Source organism: Rhinopithecus roxellana, chromosome 7 (genome assembly GCF_007565055.1).
Source record: "Rhinopithecus roxellana isolate Shanxi Qingling chromosome 7, ASM756505v1, whole genome shotgun sequence".
NCBI lineage: Eukaryota > Metazoa > Chordata > Mammalia > Primates > Cercopithecidae > Rhinopithecus > Rhinopithecus roxellana.
The window spans coordinates 151,707,308-151,730,496 of NC_044555.1; the positions used below are offsets into that span (position 1 = coordinate 151,707,308).

At 37.2% G+C, this 23,189-nt stretch overlaps 1 protein-coding gene across 2 annotated transcripts in view; it reads right to left on the reverse strand.

Moving 5' to 3' along the window:
• Positions 1-13,983: 13,983 nt before the first annotated feature.
• ZMAT1 (zinc finger matrin-type 1) overlaps positions 13,984-23,189 on the reverse strand; it is a 50,417-nt gene continuing 41,211 nt past the window's right edge. For both annotated transcript variants that reach the window (XM_030934359.1, XM_030934360.1), the window contains 2 exons: positions 18,259-18,358; positions 13,984-16,455 (listed from right to left, as the gene is read on the reverse strand). In XM_030934359.1, the coding sequence (XP_030790219.1) occupies positions 15,144-16,455; positions 18,259-18,358 (1,412 nt within the window). In that variant the 3' untranslated portion in view covers positions 13,984-15,143. The remainder of the gene's footprint in view (positions 16,456-18,258; positions 18,359-23,189) is intronic.

Here is a 23,189-nt window from a genome sequence, read left to right on the forward strand (position 1 = left end):
TGCGCTGGGTACGTAGTTCCTCCTTTAGCTCTGAGAAGTTTGATGGACTGAAGCCGTCTTCTCTCAACTCGTCAAAGTCATTCTCCGTCCAACTTTGATCCATTGCTGGTGATGAGCTGCGTTCCTTTGGAGGGGGAGATGTGCTCTTATTTTTTGAATTTCCAGCTTTTCTGCCCTGCTTTTTCCCCATCTTTGTGGTTTTATCTGCCTTTGATCTTTGATGATGGTGATGTACTGGTGGGGTTTTGGTGTGGGTGTCCTTTCTGTTTGTTAGTTTTCCTTCTAACAGTCAGGACCCTCAGTTCTATGTCTGTTGGAGATTGCTTGAGGTCCACTCCAGACCCTGTTTGCCTAGGTATCAACATTGGAGGCTGCAGAAGATAGAATATTGCTGAACAGGGAGTGTTCCTGTCTGATTCTTGCTCTGGAAGCTTCATCTCATGGGTGTACCCCACCATGTGAGGTGTGGGATGTCAGTCTGCACCTAGTGGGGGATGTCTCCCAGTTAGGCTACTCAGGGTGAGGGACCCACTTGAGCAGACAGTCTATTCTCAGGTCTCAACCTCTGTGTTGGGAGATCCACTGCTGTCTTCAAAGCTGTCAGACAGGGTCATTTGCATCTGAAGAGGTTTCTGCTGCTTTTTGTTTAGCTATGCCCTTTCCCCAGAGGTGGAGTCTATGGAGACAGGTAGGCCTCCTTGAGCTGCTGTGGGCTCCACCCAGTTCGAGCTTCCCAGCGGCTTTGTTTACCTACTTAAGCCTCAGCAATGGCGGGTGCCCCTCCCTCAGACCCGCTGCTGCCTTGCAGTTAGATCTCAGACTGCTGTGCTAGCAATGAGGGAGGCTCCGTGGGCATGGGACCCTCCCTGCCAGGTGTGGGATATAATCTCCTGGTGTGCCGTTTTCTTAGACCCTTGGTAAAGTGCAGTATTAGGGTGGGAGTTACCCGATTTTCCAGGTGTTGTGTGTCTCAGTTCCCCTGGCTAGGAAAAGGGATTCCCTTCCCCCTTTCGCTTCCCAGGTGAGGCAATGCCTCGCCCTGCTTCAGCTCTCACTGGTCGGGCTGCACCAGCTGACCAGCATTGATTGTCTGGCACTTCCCAGTGAGATGAACCCGGTACCGCAGTTGAAAATGCAGAAATCACCCGTCTTCTGTGTCACTCGTGCTGGGAGCTAGAGACTGGAGCTATTCCTATTCGGCCATCTTGCTCCGGGGACAAAATAACTTTTAAGACAAAATGTATAAGGAGAGACAAAGAAGGTTACTATATAATGATAAAGGGGTCAATTCAGTAAGAAGACATAACAATTTTAAATATATATGCACCCAACACTAGAGCACCCAGATATATAAAGTAAATATTGGAGCTAAAGAAAAAGATAAGCTTCAATACAGTAATAACTAAAGACTTCAACATTCCACTTTCAGCATTGGATAGATCTTCCAGACAGAGAGTCAACAAAGAAAGAGCAGACTTAATATGCATTAGAGGTAAAATGGACCTAAGAGATATTTACTGAACTTTTTATCCAATGGCTGCAGAGTACAATGTTTTCCTCAGCACATGGATCATTCTTAAGGATAGACCATATGTTAGGTCACAAAAATACTCTTAAAACTGAGAAAAATGAAATAATATCAAGAATCTTCTCTGACCACAATGGAATAATACTAGAAATCAATAACAAGAGAATTTTGGAAACTATACAAATACATGGAAATTAAATAATATGCTCCTGAATAACCCATAGTTCAATGAAGAAATTAAGAAGGATATTGAAAAATTTCTCAAAACAAATGATAATGCAAACATAACATGCCAAAGCCTATGGAATACAGCAAAAGTGGTATTCAAGGGAAGTATATAGCTTCATCAAAAAAAGAGGAAATACTTCAAAAATGAGGAAAAACTTCAAATAAACAATCTAGTGATACATCTGAAAGAGCTAGAAAAGAAAGAGCAAACGAAACCCCAAATTAGTAGAACAAAAGAAAAATAAATATTAGAGAATAAATAAATAAAATTGAAATAAAAAATAAAGATAAATGAGACAAAAGTTGGTGTTTTGAAAAGTTAAACCAAATTGACACACCTTTAGCAAGACTAACAGAAAAAAGAGAGAAGATCCAAATATATAAAATCAGGAATAATAAAAGGAGACATTACAACTGATACTGCAGAAATTCAAAGGATCAGTAGTGGCTACTATGGGCAACTATATGCTAATAAATTGGAAAATCTAGAAGAAACTGACAGACTTCTAGATACATACAACCTACAAAGATTGAATCAGGAAGAAATAAAAAACCTGAACAGAACAATAATAATAAGTAATGAGATTGAGGCCGTAATAAGATGTCTCCCAAAAAAGAAAAGGCTGAGACCCGATGACTTTACTGCTGAGTTCTACCAAATGTTTAAAGAATGAATAACAATCCTACACAAGCTATTCTGAAAAATAAAGAAGGTAATACTTCCAAATTCATTCCACGAGGCCATATCACCCTGATACCAAACTCAGACAACAACACAACAAAAAAAGAAAACTATAGACCAATATCTCTGACGAATATTGATGCAAAAATCCTCAACAAAATACTAGCAAACTCAATTCAACAACACTTTAGAAGATCATTCATAATGACCAAGTGGGATTTATCCCTGGTATGCAAAGATTTAGCATATGCAAATCAATCAACGTGATACATCATATTAACAGAATGAAGGACAAAAATCATATAATTATTTCAATTGATGTTGAAAAGCCATTTTGATAAAATTCAGCATCGTTTTATGATAAAAATCCTCCAAATACTGGGTATAGAGGGAACATACCTGAACATAACAAAAACCTTATATGACAGACCCACCACAAGTATCATACTGAAAAACCTTTCCTCTAAGATGTGGAACACAGCAGGGATTCCCAGCGTCAATGCTGTTATTCAACATAGTACCTGAAGTCCTAGCTAGAGCAATCAGACAATTATAAAGGGCATCCAAATTGGAAAGGAGGAAGTCAGATTATCTTCGTTTTTTTTTTTTGGGTGGGGGTTATATTATTTATTTGTTTATTTATTTTTTCTTCATTTCTTCTAAACACAAAAACGGGATACATGTGCAGAGCGTGCAGGTTTGTTACATAGGTATACGTGTGCCATGGTGGTTTGCTGCTCCTATTGACCTGTCCTCTAAGTTCCCTCCCCTCAACCCCCACCCCCCAAAAGGCCCTGGTGTGTATTGTTCCCCTGTCTGTGTCCATGTGTTCTCAACGTTCAACTCCCACTTATGACTGGGAACATTTGGTGTTTGCTTTTCTTTTCCTGTGTTAGTTTGCTGAGGATAATGGCTTCCAGCTTCATCCATGTCCCCGCAAAGGACATGATCTCATTCCTTTTTATGGCTGCATAGAATTCCATAGTGTACATGTACCACATATTCTTTATTCAGTCTATCAGTGATGGGCATTTGGGTTGGTTCCATGTCTTTGCTATTGTAAATAGTGCTGCAATAAACATACATGTACATGTGTCTTTATAGTCCCTTGGGTATATACCCAGTAATCGGATTTTTGGGTCAAATGGTATTTCTGGTTCTAGATCCTTGAGGAATCGCCACACTGTCTTCCACAATGGTTGAACCAGTTTATACTCCCATCAACAGTGTAAAAGCATTCCTATTTCTCTACAGCCTCGCCAGCATCTATTGTTTCCTGACTTTTTAATAATCGCCATTCTGACTCGCATGAGATGGTATCTCATTGTGGTTTTGATTTGCATTACTCTGATGGTCAGTGATATTGAGCCTTTTGTCATATGTTTCTTGGCCGTGTAAATGTCTTCTTTTGAGAAGTGTCTGTTCATACACTTTACCCACTTTTTCACGTCTTTTTTTTTTTTTTTGTACATTTGTTTAAGTTCCTTGTAAATTATGGATATTAGACTTTTGTCAGATGGGTAAATTGCAAAAATTTTCTCCGATTCTGTAGGTTGCCTGTTCATTCCGATGATAGTTTCTTTTGCTATGCAGAAGCTCTTTAGTTTAATTAGATTCCATTTGCTAATTTTGTCTTTTGTTGCAATTGCTTTTGGAGTTTTTGTCATGAAGTCTTTGCCCATGCCTATGGCCTGAATGGTACTGCATAGGTTTTAGGAAGAAGTCAAATTATCTTTGTTTGCAGATGATATGGTCTTATATTTGGAAAAACTGAAAGATTCCACAACAAAACTATTAGAACTGATAAACAAATTTGGTAAAGGTGCAAGATACAAAATCAACATACAAAAATTAGTAGCATGTCTATATGCCAACAGTGAATGATCTGAAAAAGAAATTAAAATGTAATCCATCCCATCAAGCTACCAATGACTTTCTTCACAGAATTGGGAAAAACTACTTTAAGTTCATATGGGACCAAAAAAGAGCCCGCATTGCCAAGACAATCCTAAGCCAAAAGAGCAAAGCTGGAGGCATCACGTTAGCTGACCTCAAACTATACCACAAGGCTACAAACCAAAACAGCATGGTACTGATACCAAAACAGAGATACAGACCAATGGAACAGAGCAGAGCCCTCAGAAATAATACCACACATCTACAACCATCTGATCTTTGACAAACCTGACAAAAACAAGATATGGGGAAAGGATTCCCTATTTAATAAATGGGGCTGGGAAAAATGGCTGGCCGTACATAGAAAGCTGAAACTGGATTCCTTCCTTACACCTTATACAAAAATTAATTCAAGATGGATTAAAGACTTAAATGTCAGACCTAAAACCATTAAAACCTTAGAAGAAAACCTAGGCAATGCCATTCAGTATGGCATGGGCAAAGACTTCATGTCTAAAACACCAAAAGCAATGGCAACAAAAGTCAAAATTGACAAATGTGATCTAATTAAACTAAAGAGCTTCTGCACAGCAAAAGAAACTACCAGCAGAGTGAACAGGCAACATACAGAACGGGAGAAAATTTTTGCAATCTACTTATCTGACAAAGGGCTAATATCCAGAATCTACAAAGAACTTAAACAAATTTACAAGAAAAAAATCAAACAACTCCATCAAAAAGTGGGCAAAGGATATGAACAGACACTTCTCAAAAGAAGACATTTATGCAGCCAACAGACACATGAAAAAATGCTTGCCATCACTGGCCATCAGAGAAATGCAAATCAAAACCACAATGAGATACCGTCTCACACCAGTTAGAATGGTGATCATTAAAACGTCAGGAAACAGCAGGTGCTGGAGAGGATGTGGAGAAATAGGAACACTTTTACACTGTTGGTGGGACTGTAAACTAGTTCAACCATTGTGGAAGACAGTGTGGCGATTCCTCAAGGATCTAGAACTAGAAATGCCATTTGACCCAGCTGTCCCATTACTGGGTATATACCCAAAGGATTATAAATCATGCTGCTATAAAGACACATGCACACGTATATTTATTGCGGCACTATTCACAATAGCAAAGATTGGGACCAACCCAAATGTCCATCAATGATAGACTGGATTAAGAAAATGTGGCACATATACACCGTGGAATACTATGCAGCCATAAAAAAGGATGAGTTCATGTCCTTTGTAGGGACATGGATGCAGCTGGAAACCATCATTCTGAGCAAACTATCGCAAGGACAGAAAACCAAACACCTCATGTTCTCACTAATAGGTGGGAATTGAACAATGAGAACACTTGGACACAGAATGGGGAACATCACACACTGGGGCCTGTCATGGGGTGGGGGGAGGGAGGAGGGATAGCATTAGGAGATATACCTAATGTAAATGACGAGTTAATGGGTGCAGCACACCAACATGGCACATGTATACACATGTAACAAACCTGCACATTGTGCACATGTACCCTAGAACTCAAAGTATAATAATAAAAAAAGAAAAAAAAAGTAATCTCATTTACAACATACCCTAGAACTTAAAGTATTATAATAAAAAAAAAGAAAAAAAATCTCATTTACAACAGCCACACATAAAATTAAATACCTGGAAATTAACCAAAGAAGAAAAAGATCTCTATAATGAAAACTATAAAACACTGATGGAAGACATTGAAGAGGACACCACAAAATGAAACAAAGTCTCCATGTTCATGAATTGGAGGAATCAATATTGTAAAAATGTCCATACCACCCAAAGCAATCAAGAGATTCAATGCAATCCCTATCAAAACACCGATGACATTCTTCACAGAAATAGAAAATCCTAAAATTCATGTGAACCCACGAAGTATATAGAGTATCTGAAGCTATTCTAAGCAAAAAGAATAAAACTGGAAGAATCACATTACCTAACTTCAAATTATCCGACAGAGCTGTAGTAACCCAAACAGCATGGTACTGGCATAAAACCAGACACACGGATCAATGGAACGGAATAGAGAACCCATAAATAAATCTACACACCTATGGTGAACTCATTTTTGACAAAGGCGACCAGGACATACTCTGAGGATAAGACTGTCTCTTCAATAAACGGTGCTGGGAAAACGGGGTATCCGTATACAGAAGAAAAAACTAGACCCCCATACACATATCTTTCCATATACAAAAATCAAATCAAAATGGATTAAATACGTAAATGTAAGACTTCAAACTCTGAAACTACTACAAGAAAACATTGGGGAAAATCTCCAGGACTTGGCAAAAATTGCTTGAGCAATACCCCAAAAACATAGGCAACCAGAGCATAAATGGACAAATGGGATCAAATCAAGTTAAAAAGCTTCTATACAGCAAAGGAAATAGTCCACAAAGTGAGGAAACAATCCACAGAATGGGAGAAAATATTTGCAAACTACCCATCTGGCAAGGGATCAATCACCAGAAGATATAAGAAGCTCAAACAACTCTGTAGGAAAAAAATAATAATCCAATAAAAAATGGGCACAAGATTTGAATAGACATTTTTCTAAAGACATATAAGTGGCAAACATGCATATGAAAGGGTGCTGAACATCACTGATCACCAGATAATTCAAATAAAAACTGCAATGAGGTATCATCTTACCCCAGTTAAAATGGCTTATATCCAAAAGACAAGCAATAACAAATGTTGGTGAAGATGTGGAGAAAAGGAAACCCTGTACAATGCTTGTGGGAATTTAAATTAGCACAGCCACTATCGAGGACAATTCAGAGGTTCCTCAAAAAACTTAAAACTGAGTTGCCATATGACCTAGCAATCTCACTGCTGGGTATGTACCACAAAGAAAGGAAATCAGTATATCGAAGAGATATTCCTGTTTGTCCGCAGCACTGTTTACAACAGCTAAGATTTGGAAGCAACCTAACTGTCCATCAACAGATGAATGGATAAATAAAATGTAGTACATATACACAATGGAATACTATTAAGCCACAAAAAGTATGAAAATCCGTCATTTGCAACAACATAGATGGAAGTGGACATTGTTATGTTAAGTGAAATAAGCCAAACATCACATGTTCTCACTGATCTAAAAGTTAAAACAATTGAACTCATGAACATAGAAAGTAGAAGGATGGTTACCAGTGGCTGGGAAAGGTAATGGGGGTGCTGAGGAGGGGCAGGAATTGTTAGTAAGTTAAAAAAAGTAGTTAGAAAGAATGAATATAAGACCTAGTATTCGATAGCACAACAGGGTGACTACAGTAAATAATAATTTAATTGTACATTTGTAAATAATTTAAAGAGTATAATTTCACTGTCTGTAACTCAAAGTATAAATGCTTGAGAGGATGGAATAAATAAATGAATGAATGAATGAATAAATAAATAAATAAATAAATAAATAGGTTTTGTGAAAGTTCCCTCCTAAATATTGCAAGTCTATACCTAAGAATTGTATCAATATACTCATAAAAAACAGAGATTGAAATATAAATGGGCCAAACCTTTAGTGAGTCTGTGCTAATGATTTTGTTTATAGAATAGCAGATCTGTGGGGAATCATTTTTGACCTTTCCAGAATATGATTAGTCATTCCTACTCCCAAACATGTTTTTAAAGTGCCTAACTTAAATTGAAGCTCAGAGTGAAACTTTATTGTCCCCAGGTTCTACAGGTCAATTACTAAATACTTAGTTTTTTTTTTTTTGAGACAGAATCTCGCTCTATCCCCCAGGCTGGAGTGCAGTGGCCGGATCTCAGCTCACTGCAAGCTCCGCCTCCCGGGTTCACGCCATTCTCCTGCCTCAGCCTCCCAAGTAGCTAGGACTACAGGCGCCCGCCACCTCGCCCGGCTAGTTTTTGTATTTTTTTAGTAGAGACGGGGTTTCACCGGGTTAGCCAGGATGGTCTCGATCTCCTGACCTCGTGATCCGCCTGTCTCGGCCTCCCAAAGTGCTGGGATTACAGGCTTGAGCCACCGCACCCGGCAATACTTAGTTTTTTTAATCCTCTTTGGTCTCAATTAAAAGTCACAGGAAACTTGGCTTTGTAATGAAATTATTAGGTTTCTTTTCATCTGAAGACTATCTCTTTCCTTTAATGACAGCATGACCTTAGTTTGCCTTTCTTAATTTTGGACATTGTGGAAATGAAACAAGGCTTTGCTTTTCCCATGATCCTGCCTCTCAGTTTGAATTTTTCCAGGCATCCATGACCAAGCCTAGCATTTCAGAGCCTGGTCAAGAGAACTTCATAGTCTCTCCCATCTGTCTGTTACTTCCAGTTCTCTCTGACACCCTCCTAGTCCCTAGTGTCACATTTGGATTCCAATACAGTCTGGTCTCCTTTTCTGCCCACCCTTCCATCTTCACACTAACTTTTTAAATGAACACATTACAGTCATTAAGACTACCAGAGACAATTTCAGTTCAACTTTCATTTTTTTTCTGCTCACAAATTCTCAGTGACTCCAGTCTTATCCTGCTTTGTGCTGCTATAGCAGAATACCTTAGACTGGGTAATTTATAAATAGCAAAAATTTATTTCTTACGGTTCTGGAGTCTGGGAAGTCCAAGATTAAGGCACTGGAAGATTTGGTGTTTGGTAAGGGCTCAATCTCTGCTTCCAAGAGGGTGCTTGAATGGTGCATCCTCCAAAGGGGATGAACAATACTCCTCTCATGGCAGAAGAGCAGAATAGAGCAAACCCATTCCCATAAGCCCTTTTTATTGTGAACATAATCCATTCCTGAGGGCAGAACCCTCATAACCTAAACACCTCCTATTAGGCCCCACCTCCCAACTCTATGGCATTGGGGATTAAGTTTCAACATGAGTTTTGGAAGGGACAAAAATATTCAAACCATAGCAACTCATGTTTCCAAACAGGTCAAGACTATAATCCTCTTTGTCAGTCTTCCAGGTCTACCCTATCCCCTATCCTCCCTTTGCATATTCTGTTATACACTCAGATTGGCTGTTCCCTCTACAGAAAGTCCATTTTTGCTCCGTTTCCGCCCTCCCTCAACACACACATACACAAATGGAGCTCCTCCTGGAAAGTCTTACTGCTCTTAGAGTTTGGCCACAAATTATCTAAGTTTTGCGGCCAATCGCACCAAGCCTCTTCCTACCTCTTCCTATCTTTTTCCTTCCATTAGAATGGACATAGTCCTTCCCTTTTCCCTTATGATACTAGTACTTCTCAGGTCAGGTTAAGTTCTGATTTGATCATAATGGTTTAGTGGCCAGCAGGAGAGATGAGGACAGAAGCTAAGCGAGGAAACTTGTCTTGTAAGGCAGATGGCAAAATACTAGCCTCATGTAAGAAGTAGATGCTAGTCCTTAATTGGGAGAAATGGGTTGGGTTGCCAGTTTAGCAAAAAGAAAAAATAAATACAAAGATATTCAGTTAAATTTAATTTCAAATAATGAATTTTTAAAGTATAAGTTTGACTAAAGTATTACATGTAACATATTTATTACAATTAGTTCTTTATCTGAAATGCATGTTTAACTGGGCATTCTGTATCTTATTTGACAATCCTAAAGCTCAGAAGGTTCAGGTGAATGTGGGATGAAGATGAAGAGATAAGTCTCTTTATATGTCACCAAGGATGCCTTCTGACTTTCATGTTTTTCCCTAAATTGTCATTCATTTTCTCAGCTTTTTCCTACAATGCATCAATGGCATCCAAAAAGTCAGCAAATTGTATATAATTGCCATTTCCCCTAATCCTCTCAATTACTTGAGATATTACACTTGCATGTACATTCATTTCTACTAGTATCACTTGAAAGTTTTAACAACTGTACTGCCATAGCCTGCCAGGGACTACCTACTATCAGTATTTTATTTATTACCAATGACAGAATCCTTATTGCCTGCTCTGAAAATCCCATTTTGGGGTCTGTTCCTTAGGATCACTTCTGTTATCCCCTGTTTTAGGTAAGGTTCTAGGGGAAAATGACTATGAGATAAAAATTCAATTGCAGACAATTTATAGGGGCATGCTCAAAAGAACCCTTGTGAATTGGTGAGGGAGGAAAGAATAGCAGAGAAAAAATTGAACTGATACAGTCACAACGAAGGCCTCAGTTGATCCTATGGGGAGTTTGGGAACTGAGATGGCCTTTCAAAGTTGCCCAAAATTGAACCAGGAGCTCTGTCTTTTGTCTATCTACATCATTTCATCAGTGGATGCGGGCTGCATAACCTTAGAAGAAGCAGTTGCCTTCAGATAAGGGCAGTTCTCCAGAATTTGGATAAGAGGGTGCCCCTGACCTGAGAAGGTATGGCAAGGGGTGAAGAGTGGTTCTGGGCAGCATAACACAGCCTCCATTTCAACAAATTTAATTGTCTCTCTGTTGGCTTTTTTATCTATTACTTTTATCGATCTTTAGTGTTTTGTGTGTGTTTATCTTCATTTTCCTCTTCATTTCTCTCGTTACCAGTTTCTACTATCAGGTATTCCTTCCAAGTTAATCTTCACTTTTTTTTTGTTTTTATTATTATTTCCTTAGTCCTGTCGGTTTTTGTTTCATAGCCTTCTGTTCTTTATTTCTGGGTTCTTTTTCTGATTTATACTGTTTCAAAGGTTTAAATGTTTACTTTCTTTCAGCTCATTTAGAAATACTATGTCAGAGTTTTTATCTGCTTTGTGTGTGCATGTTTCTGTGTGTTCACATCCTATGGGTCTTGTCTCTTAAGGTGTTACACTCACCTTTTGATGTTTATTTTGCTGTCATCATACTTTCTGGTATTTGATTTCTCTGGATTCTTCCTCCATCTGCTACTATCTGAACTTTCCTTTTCCCTTACCCACAATCTCTCTTCCCTGTTCAATTTGATTTCTGAAATAACCAGTTTTCTTTCTGTATGTGGATTTTTTTCTTCTGGAAGAAAACATATGCTGGATAGTTGTGAAATCCTTAAGGGACTAGTTCACCACAGCTCTCTCTGATCTCTTGATGATTCTGTGCAGTTTTCTTATCTGCCATGCAGAACCTGTGATCACTTCTTCCAGTGTTTCAATTGCTCTCAAACCTATTTTCCCAGTTTGGTGAAGAAATATTTTGGTGATATAATTAAGAGGAATTGCTTATGGTCTAATGTAGGAGAGAAGAGATTCTCAAAAATGGTTTTTGGCTTAGGCAATTAGATGGTTTTACAGAAATAAGGGAAACTAGATGAACAATTGGTAATGACAGAAGGCGGCATTCTATTTGGCTATATTAAGTTTGCAGCACCTGTTAGATAATCATGTAGATAAATCAAATAAATAAATCTTTGAACTGAGAGAAAATGGTCTGCTTAGATGTCCTTTGGGAAGCCTTTTCTGAATGCCCTCTTCCCATCCCATTAGGCTCATTACCTTTGCTGCCCACAGCATCCTTCATCACTTTGATTGAAGCCTTTATAAAACTTATTTTGCAATTGCCTGTTTATTGGTCCATTTCCTCTGTTGGACTGTGAGCTTTTTGAAAAACAATCTGTGTTCATTTTTTTTCAGGTTCCTTCCTGGCACAATGCTGACAGTCAGCTCTTATTTGTTCAATGCATGCACACAAAACAGTCAATTCTATTTTTTTCTACAGCTCCAATTTTTGAAAACTGTTTTCCAAATTTGCCCAGTACTTGCCTCCCTGTATCTTCTACCCAGTTCAGGATTTATCTCTGTAGTTAGATACTTTTAACTTGTTCCAAATATTCTCTTATATATTTGACTTAGATCATATGAGATTTTTACGTCTGGGTGAGCATATTAGTCTTTCAAATCAAACATGTAAAAAAATCCTCAACATTGTTTTCACATGTATCTTAAATTATGTCTCCTCAAATATGTTTTTGTATTGAAATACCCAAATGTAGGATTTACTATTTATATCATTAAATTTCACCTTAGTGAATTCAACACTTAATTCCAGAAGTGGAGATCATTTGGGATCCCACACATTAACATCTTGACTTACATATACTCTCACCTCTAAGTGCTCAAAGGCAGAAAGAAGTTGGGAGCCTAACAAATGTGCCAAAATTGGGCTCCAGACCCTTTCCCCACCTTCAACCAGAAAATTATGTATTTAGGTTAATGTAAAATTTGTTTTATGGTGAAGTTAATGTCACATTTACTTTTGGCAAAAAATTGTCTTAAAACTTTTGAAAACCACTTTTCTAGAGCAAGTCACTGGTTCATGTCTCTAGACTGTAATCAATACCACATCCTTTTCTGTCTACTCAACCCATCAACAATTTAAATAGTTTTGATTTTTAAAGTTTGCATGACTTATCTACTATAGATTAAAAATGGGTGGATTTTTATGAATCATTGTATCTATTTTTAAAAGATCAGAGTAATTTTGTATCTTAGTGAATATTCTTATAATATATAGTTTTGAGTCCTCTCCAACTTTAAACACAAACTTCTATGAAAGAATTTGTCAATTTAACAGATGTTGGCAATTCAATTTATCTTATCTTGCACTTTGTGAAAAGGTGCTGCAGTTCTTGGTGTGCTCAAAAATGGTAACTGGCCAATTTGTGCTTGGTGATTCGCAGTCTACGTATTCTACTCTAGTTCTTATTTCCCCTCTCCTTTCACCAATACAACAAATGTGTTTAAAATGGGGGATGATATTGTAGCATAAAATAATCTTACAACAGTCTCATGGAAGAAAATTTGATTTGGGAACCATCTAATTCCATTTAGGACTATTTATTCAACTGGGTATACACCCAATTAATCATATTATGCTTCAGCTCACACTTACTATTTTACTTAAATTGCAAAGAACAGTTATTAAATGCCTTGCCCAAATGCAGACATGTCACCTATTAAACGCCTTGCCTAAATGTAGTTATGTCACTATTTAGATTTTGTTATCTTTAAAAAATAGAGACAGGATCTCACTATGCTGCCCAGGCAGTTCTTGAACTCCTGGACTCAAGTGATTCTTCTGCCCCAGCCACCCAAAGTGCTGGGATTACAGGCATGAGTCACTGTGTAGAGCATAAATTTATTTTTTGTTAGGATTAACACATAAAGAGAATACAAAGCCTATTTTTCATATTCCTGGTGATTCCAAGTTGGATTCTGGAGTCACAGTGCAACCGAGACCAGAATCCTGGAATTTGCATTCACAGACCATTGCACTTTCTACTATCCCATTGTGATCCTCAAATACTTAGTGGTACTGCTCACAAATAAAGGGAGAACCAGTGTAAAAAATCTGTCAAAATCAAACAATTCAAAGGTAACACCCTCTGGTCCTCTACCACTACAAATTCTTCTTTCTTCGGTTTCAAGTATCTAATTGGTCATATTTTCCTAACCTTAAACTGAGTTTGAGACTCAATATCAGCTTCTATGAGATAAGATGTAGAAAATATAAAATTATTACAATTTCACAGTGTGACCTCCCCAAGGTATTAAGTGCCAAGTGTTTAATTATTGCCCCTCCAACTCCCAAAATAATAATTTTGGATGGGAAATGACCATTTACATAAAACAATATGTAGAAATTAAAACACTTTAATATAAACATTTCCAGAATATAGACTGACTTTTTATATCAGTACTTTTTGAGAGCTTTTTAAAACTATATGTCATCTAAGTTTATTATAGACTGTTTCATTTTCCACTTTCAGAACTAGAAAATGCAAAAATACACTGCAAATTAGATTTAACAAAGAAAAAATCAGTTTAAGTTATTTCATACATATTCCTTGGAGAAAGCTGAGACACATAAACACAGAAAAACAACAATAAAATACCACCATCACTAACACAAAACCAAGCAAAGAATTGATTTTGTAATGCTTGGTAATTCTGTCCTTTAAAATAAATTATCTCCCATGAGTAAATAATTCACTATCACAGCAATTTGATGAGCAGAAGTAGAGACAACTTCATTTAGGGAAATTACATTATATGTGAGATATGTGAGAAACATTTAATAATTTTTTTTCTTTTTTAAGAAAATGAAGGAAAGTAACTTGAGGAAAAGGCATATTGAATACTTTTACTTCACTTGGCTTTTTTCAGAGATTAAAGTAGTCATCCACCTAGAAAAATTCCAATAACATGAATTTTATAAAACCAAACTCTTTTTTTCCCTTCAACTTTGAAGGAACAAAACTAAAAAGTTGAAAATCCTACAGTAGATTCATCCCAAATCACTGTCTCTTCCGTCTTTTCTTGAGTAGGTTTCTTTTTCTCTTAAGTTCTTGTGTTCTCATGTTAGTGTTGTTCAGAGGCTAGGTTTAGGCTTTTTTGTTGTTGTTGTTTCTTCTTTCAATTAAATTTCAAGTTTTCTTAAATAGCTTTCCTGAAGTGACACTGACTGTATCCACCTCTCCTTTTCTTCATCTGATCTTCTTGCTTTTGTCTAAGTCGAGTTTCTTAGCTGATTTCCTCAATTAATTCTTGGGCAAACAAAACTAAAAGTTCAATACCCAAAAGTAGACTCATTCCAAAACACAGATTCTTGTCTTTTTTTTTTTTTTTTTTTAACAGGTTACCTTTTCTCTTATGTTCTCCTTGAGTTCTTATGTTCTTTCTCAGAAGTTAAGTTTAGGCTTTTTTCCCCCCTCCTTTTAATTCAATTTAAAATTGTATACAAAAACTAAGTGTCCTCAAGTGACACTGACTGTATCTACTTCTCCTTTCCTTCATCAGATGTTCCTGTCTTTTTCTAAATCCACATATATATATATTTTAATTCAACCTTGGGTAAACAAAACTAAACATTCAAAATCCAAGAATAGACTCATCCCAAAGCATTTCCTCTTCTGTCCTTTCTTCAACAGATTTCTTTTTCTCTTTCCTGTGCTTACGTTCCTCTTTCTCAGAGGGTACATCATGGCTTTTTTTCTTTTTTCGATGCTTAAGCTTTCCTGAACTGACCCTGACTCTATCACCCTCTCTTTTCCTTTGTCTGATGCTCTTGTCTTTGTCTAAATCTGTATCTTCATAACTCTTTTTCCTTTTATGCTTGGACAGCTCTTTCTCTGGCCTTTCTTTGCCTTCTTCCAGGTGTCGTTTTCTCTTCTGATGTTTCCGTTTATGACCTGCTTGATGGTCAGTAGTATTGTTTTCTGAGGAGAGGTGCTTGTAAACTTCAGATTCTACACTGTATGAGCCAGAGTTATTTTCTTGCTGATTAAGGCTCAAGGGTACTGGTTTTTCTGGGAAACAGTCTCTGGCGAGTTGCCAGTAGCTAATAGAATCTAGTCTCTGTTTGCTGTCATGAGATGGTAAGCAATGAGGTAACTGGTTTTCCACTACTTGTGAAATACTGTATGGTCCTGAATAGGTCTGGAAAGTCTCACATGGGAGCTTTTGCTCCAACATTCTATGTCTGGGTCTGACATCAACCATTTCTCTGTTCTTATGTATTTCTACAGAGCTATCTCCTATTTTTCTGAAACAAGTTTTTGGCTCTAGTCCTCTGGCTTTCTGCACTTTTATGTAATCTTCAAGTTCATCTTGGAAAGAATCATATGTCCTTTTTGAATGGGTTGGTAACCACTGAGGTAATTGGCTTTCCACTGGTGAAATATGGTATGGTCGTTGGTAGGTCTGGGAAGCCTCATGTGAAAATCTTTGCTCGCACATTCTGGATCTGGGTCCAGAATCAACCATTTCTCTGTACCCACGAGTATCCACAGAGTTCTCTCTCACCTTTCTGAAACAAGTTTTTGGATCTAGTCCTCTGGCTTTCTGTACTTTGATGTAATCTTCAAGTTCATCTTGGAAAGAGTCATATGTCTTCTTTGAATGAGGTAACTGCTTTTCCACTGCTTGTGAAATATTGTATGGTGCTGGGTATGTTTGGAAAGTCTCAAATGGGAGTCTTTGTTCAAATATTCTATGTCTGGGTCTGGAATCGACCACTTCTCTGTATCTGTGGGTTTCCAAAGAACTCTCTTCCATCTTTCTGAAACAAGTCTTGGGCTCTAGTCCTCTGGCTTTCTGCACATTGATGTAATCTGCACACTCATTTTGGTAAGAGTCTTGTGTCTTCCTTGAATTCTTCACTAGATTGATAACAATGGATTCTCTGTAAAGAAGACAGCAGAAAATTCTTATTAGATTGTTTTATTCTAAGTATTTTCTTTGCTCTTAAAAATATTAGTCTGAAAAAAGAAAAACAACAAATACCCAAATTTTAAAAACCTACTTCATTATAAAAGCTATAAATTGTGAATTTTTATGCCAAAAAAGCAGCATGGACAGTGAGGACCTACCTCATTATAAAGCCATAAATCATGACTTTTTATGCCCCCAAAAAGGAGCATGGACAATGATATATCTCCCAGGTACCTCACAATTTTTATGCAAAAAAAAAAAAAAAAAAAAAAAAAAAAGGAAATTTCCTCAGGCCCAGGAAGAAAGGGAAGAAGGGTATAAAGTAGCAGATATATCTGATGTTGTTGTAGCACTAAAAATATTAAGGCATGTTGCAATGTATGAGTAGGGAATAATAATATGTAGTGTCCTGACAGATGCTCTGATTTGATATCATTTTTAAAGTTTTCGTTAATTCTTTATATATATCTTATAAATGTGATAGGTGTTTATTCTGTAATCTTGAGATTTTTAAAAATCTAAATTATAAATCTAGCCAGGTGTGGTGTGTGTGCCTGTATTCCCAGCTACTGAGGCTGAAGCAGGAGGATATCTTGAGCCCAGGAGTTTGAGGCTGTACTGCACTATGATGGAACCTGTGAATAGCCACTGGACTCCATCCTGGGCAAGACAGCAGGAACTCATCTCTGAAAAAAAGGAATGTAAATTTAGGTTAATTGGGTAAGTCAGACAATTTAGCTTCTAAATATTCAGATACAAATAATAGAAATATTTTCTACTACAATAAAACAGTGTAACAGAAAAAATATGTCTTGATTTTATTTTATTCATTTTATTTATTTTCTTGAGACAGGGTCTCATTCTGTTGCCCAGGTTAGAGTGCAGTGGTGTGATCATGGTTCACTGCAGCCTCAACATCCTGGACTCAAGCAGTCCTCCTACCTTAGCTACCCAAGGAGCTGTGATGATGGGTACATGCCACCAAACCTGGCTAATTTTTCTTTTTTCCTGGGTACAGGTAAGGTCTCACTATGTTGCCCAGACTTGACCTCAAACTCCTTGGCTCTTCCTCCCACAGTGCTGGGACTACAGGCATGAGTCACCAGACCTGGCTCTATGTCTTGACTTTAAAAGCATCAATACAAAGATAGTCAAATGCCCTCTGCTACCTGAACTACCCAATCTCCGACTGTCCATTCAATTCTCCTCTCCTTGAAATAACAGAATAAAATGGACTAAATATTTACTGAACTCCTACTATGTGCCAGGGCAGGCACCTTACACATACTATATTTCATCATAACAATCTTATATAAGAACTGACCAAAGTTACACACTTGGTAGAAAAATGGATCTGGTATTCTAATCCAGGTCCATCTGATAGCAAGACCTTTGTTCTTAACCACTATACAGCACTGGAAAAATGGTGACTGGATCACTGAATCCCTGGAACCAAGCCAACCTTCCAGAAATTCTCTGAATTTGTGTGGTTAGTGTGAGAGTGATCCTTTAGCATCTCTCCAAAGAACACTGCTCTCTAGTCAGGAGGGTTGCCAGTTAGCCAGCTTTGCTAGTACACTATCATTACTAGAACTAAAACTAGAACTCCCTGAGGGACACTAGTATGCAACATGTTGCGAATATTGCCAACCACATCCAGGTTTAACTCATAGGGACATGAATGCCTAAGAAGTTTTGTAAAATACATTGAAGAGTGCTTGACTAGAAGCTCTGGTCTTTGGCATCATAGGAAAATTTTAGCAAAAATACTTACTTAATTTGATGTTCACTTCCTTGCATGTGGGACCGGAACATATCTAAAGATGTAAAAGCAATACTACAAATATGGCAAACATAGGTTCTCATACTAAATGCTGAAAAAACAAAGAGTTCAAGTTAAGAAGGTCAGTATACATTTAAAATCACATAATGTTAGAACTGGACAAGACTTTATTAGAGACCATCTACTTGACATTTTCCAATAAAGATGGGGCCCAGAGAGGTCAAATGACTTTGTCAAAGTCACAGAGCAAGTTAGTAGTAGTGTTAGCCTCTCAGAGCCCATGCCTCTTAATTGAATGCCCAAAATTATTTTCACTACACCACACTGCTTCTCTAGCTTAACTTCTTCCCTAAGAATCTGCTATCTGTCTACTGACTGTTGCTACATGGAGGTGCAACAGGCACCTGAAATTTAGCATGGCCAATCAACCTTTGCCTCTGAATCTCTTAACCAACCTCTTTTTGTTTGCCCCAACTCTGTTTCCCCCAACCAAAACCTGAAACGTCCCAAAACATTAAAAACAAATAAAGGCAAATTTTTTACTCTCTTACCTGAGATCACTGCAGTGCCTTAGTTACCAAAAGTAATTTCCACAGATTTTAGAAAGGAGAGAGGTTCAGTGAGCCCCACTCTCAGGATAAAAGCTGAAAGCAAAATTCTAAAACAAAACTACTAGTTACCACTTCAAAAGAGTCAAAAACTACACACTAGCAACTATATAGTAACTAGCACACTATTCTGCTTCATAGGTAGAATTAGAAGCAAGGGATACATTAATTTTTTAAAAATCTCATCATCCTTTCACTTTGTCTTTGATCAGAAAAAGCAAATTAATACATTTCATAAGCCAAATATAAAATCATTCTGACCCTAGGGAGGAGGAAATAAATTGGTACCTGCAAAGATTTTAGGGACAACAATGGTAATCTTCTTTTAAACCAAAAGGTCACCTAATCATTTAAAAGAAGCTAAATTAATTATTATCAAGTATATTGGCCTTGTCTGAGCAAAGACTATTCATAGAAACAGGAGACTGCCTGCAAAGGGAAAGAAAGATGCTGACTTTGAAGAATGTGAGGCTGCACACTACTGACTATTGCAGGCCTAGGAAAACTCAGCAGGTTATGTCAAAATCTGAATGAAATGATCCCTCAAAACTATCCTTTTCTATGCTCTAATTTCATGTGTACTAAGTCACTTTCTGATTATAATTGGTTTTTCATATTCTTTGATACCAAGAAAAGGATACCCTGGATGACAGACATCAAGAAAAACTAGGAAATGGAAATATGTATCTCCTCTTACCATAAATCAATACCAGAATGACAATACAATAACTTAAAGTACAATGTTTCCCAGACTTCTCTGATAAAAATCACCTGGGGTGTCAGTTAAAAATATAGATTCCCAGGCTCTCCCCTGGAGAACATGATACAATGCTTCTGGGGCAGGGACAAGAAATTTCTATGATCAAAAATATGGCAAATGATTATCACAGGCTTTGTGAGAAACATATTAAAGTACTATCTTTCCAGTTAGTTTTTTAACAGCCACTTTCAAGTTTGTTTGTGGTTACTGAGTCCCTGATTTGAGGCTGATCAACTTGAAGATATTGGACTTCTTGCAAAGCTAAGGACTAAACCTAGGAGAGGGCATATTCACAACAACCTCTTTTAGGAAATTCTTACCATCTTTTACAGGTGCTGGAACTTAGGCTCAGATTAACTTTGCCAATACCATATATTTTGAGGGCACCCAAGTTGTGCAAGATAAGCAGGAGTCCTGGTCTCCTCTGGATTAGTGTTTCTCAATGCTGGTTATACATTAGAATCATATGAAAAATTTAAAAATATTGATGTTACAGCTCCATATCAGACCAATTAAATCAGAATCTCTAGGAGTAGAATCAGGCATCCTTACTTTTTGAAAGCTTTATTTATGATTTAACTGTGCAGCCACTGTTGAACACTTGCCCTAGATCAAGCTTGTCCAACCTGTACCCTACAGGCCACATGTGGCCCAGGGTGGCTTTGAATGTGACTCGACACAAATTCACAAACATTCTTAAAACATTATGAGATTTTTATGTGATTTTTAAAACTCATCAGTTATTGTTAGTGTTAGTGTATTTTATGTGTGGCCCAAGATAATTCTTCCAGTGTGGCCCACAGAAGCCAAAAGATTGGACATCTCTACCCTAGATTATTGGGCCAATAATCTTCATTATGACTATAAATTCAGATTATATTTCAGAGTTTTTACATATTTATTTAGTGCTTATAAAGTATACTGTATATAGTGTTCTCCTCAGTTCCTGCTTTCTCTACAAATTACATCAGAAATAATATTCTAATAGAGGTAATACAGAGGTTTAGAAGAGCTGCCAGTCATGTATTAAAGATCCAGAGGGGCATTTCTAGAACTGTAGTCTGATTACCATTACCTTAACCCTTGGCTTTTTCACATATTGATGTTCTTTATCTTTTTATAGGATTCAGACATCTCAGAAAATGATATATAAAAGTTGTGTAAACCCTTTCTGTGAAGATATGAAACCTATTCATGGCCCCAAGGTCAGAATTTCTGATTGAATCCTCCTGGGGCCTGCCTCCATTCTGTTTCTTATACTCTTCACTCTTTTATTCCAGAGACTACTCCACGGTTCTGTTCTGTTCTTGGCTGTTCTGCTCTCAGCCCTTCTAAGATTCGTTGTTTTGGAGTTCACCCAGAAACTCAGGCTCCTTTGCAGCTTGTACCTTTCAGAATCTTCACTAACCTAAAACTTGTGGGGCCTACTCTTCCCCTAATCATACCCCTATTTCATAAGTCTCTGAACTAAGGTCTTTGTTTTCAAAGTATAAATTGGGAAAGTGCATGTCCAATACTATGTTCAATCTTGACTCCATATAAAAATCACTTAGGGAGTTAAAAAAGAGAAAACAAAACACTAATGTTAAATTCCCAGAGACGGTAATTTAATTGATTTGAGGGATGGCCTGAGCAATGGGAGGTCTAAAAGCTCCTCACATGATTCTAATTAGTCAAGGCTGAGAACCACTGGTCTAACATCTTAAATGGGGAAAAGCCAATTGAGAGCTGCACATAATCAAAACTGCAGCTATCAGAAAGAATAGCTAATGGATGCTGGGCTTAATATTGAGGTGATGGGATGATCTGTGCAGCAAAACCACCATGGCACACATTTACTTATATAACAAACCTGCACATCTGCACATGTACCCATGAACTTAACATAAAAGTTGGAAAAAAACTGCATGTGAATATGGAATTTATGTTATAAAGAAAAATAGAAAACGTCCAATTTACCTATTTTAAAATTATGACAGGACAAAACATTTTTACAAACCTAACCTTTGTTACAAACCTATTCTGTGATGGGTACTATATATACACTACTTCAGTTAATTATTATTCAATCTTGTAGAGTTACATTATTTTCCTTTTATACCAGAGGAATCTGTGGTGCAACTTGGCAAGTGACTATATCTCCAAATCTGTGTTTATCCCTCTACACAACACTGCCTCTCAATAAACAATTTGCAAATATGAATTGAGAAAAAATTATGTCCTCATTACCATATAAAGTACTAAGAAGGATACTGCAGAATAAAATATAATCCTTTGTCTCAGGGAAGCTAATTCCCTTGAGGGGCTATAACTGATGCAATTGTCAATGAACAGTAAAGCCTATGAGAAATCAGAGAAAGGAGAGAACACAAAGAACTAGAACAGTAAGGGAAGTTGTGATGGATCTTTGAGGACAGAAAGGATTTGAATTTGTAAGAAAGCAGGTAAGGGCATTTCTGGGGATGAAAATAATTTCCTGTATGGCAGAGATAGAAATGAGCACAATATGTTGAATCCAAATAATCGGTTTAACAAACACTGAATACCTATGTGGCACCAAGCATCAGGTTAGATGTCAGGGATACAATATAAATAAAACAGCCAAGTTGTTCACAAATCCAGTGTGAGAAAGATACATGAACAAAATATTTCAGTCTCACTTGGTAAAAGTAAGAGAGGTATGCTTAAGAGGTATGCAAGCACAAAGAAGCAGGAGCACTTAGTATACTATGGGGGTCTGAAAAAGGCTACTGGAAGAGATAACGTCTTAGCTAAACTTGGAGGGATGATGAATAGTTAACCTGAAAAGAGTTGAGAAGAGTGTTTTAGGGACAAAAATTCATGAAAATAGCATAGAAGTGCTTACACGAACTTCTTAAACTTTGGAATTGTTGTAGAGTAAAACATAAGGGAAAGAGATGGGAAGAGGCAAAATGGGTCAAAGAGAGACTTATATGTTATGCTAAGGAGCCCGAATTTTTTATTCTGTGCTTTGGGAAACCTTGAAGTGTATTAAGTGATGTGGTTGGTCAATTGTGTGTTTTAGATGAGTCTCTTCTGTGGCTGCAATACAAAGGATTAATTTAAGAAGAGTAAACCTAGAAGTAAGGAGATCAGGCAAGACATAATGAAAACATGGACTAGATAGGTCTCAGTAGGGGTAGAGAGAAGCAGGGAGATTGGTATAACATTTAACTTTAAAACTGGCAAAAGTCAGTGACGGAATGAATGTGAGGGATAGTGGAGAGGAGAGAATCTAGAGAAGTCTAAAATAATTCCCAGAAACCTAATTTGGTAAGTGGGTGGGTGGTGATCCCATAAACTGAAATTGGAACTTCAGATGTATGTGTTTTTTTTTTTTTTCAACCCCAAGAATGTCTCTGTTTATTTTTAAACATAGTGGAAATCATACTTTATGTAAAACTTTATTCCTCTATTTTTCCCTTGTCACTTTCTAGTTTTTATAATCACTATTTGTTTTTTTTTTTTTTATTACACTTTAAGTTCTAGGGTACATGTGCGTAACGTGCAGGTTTGTTACATATGTATACTTG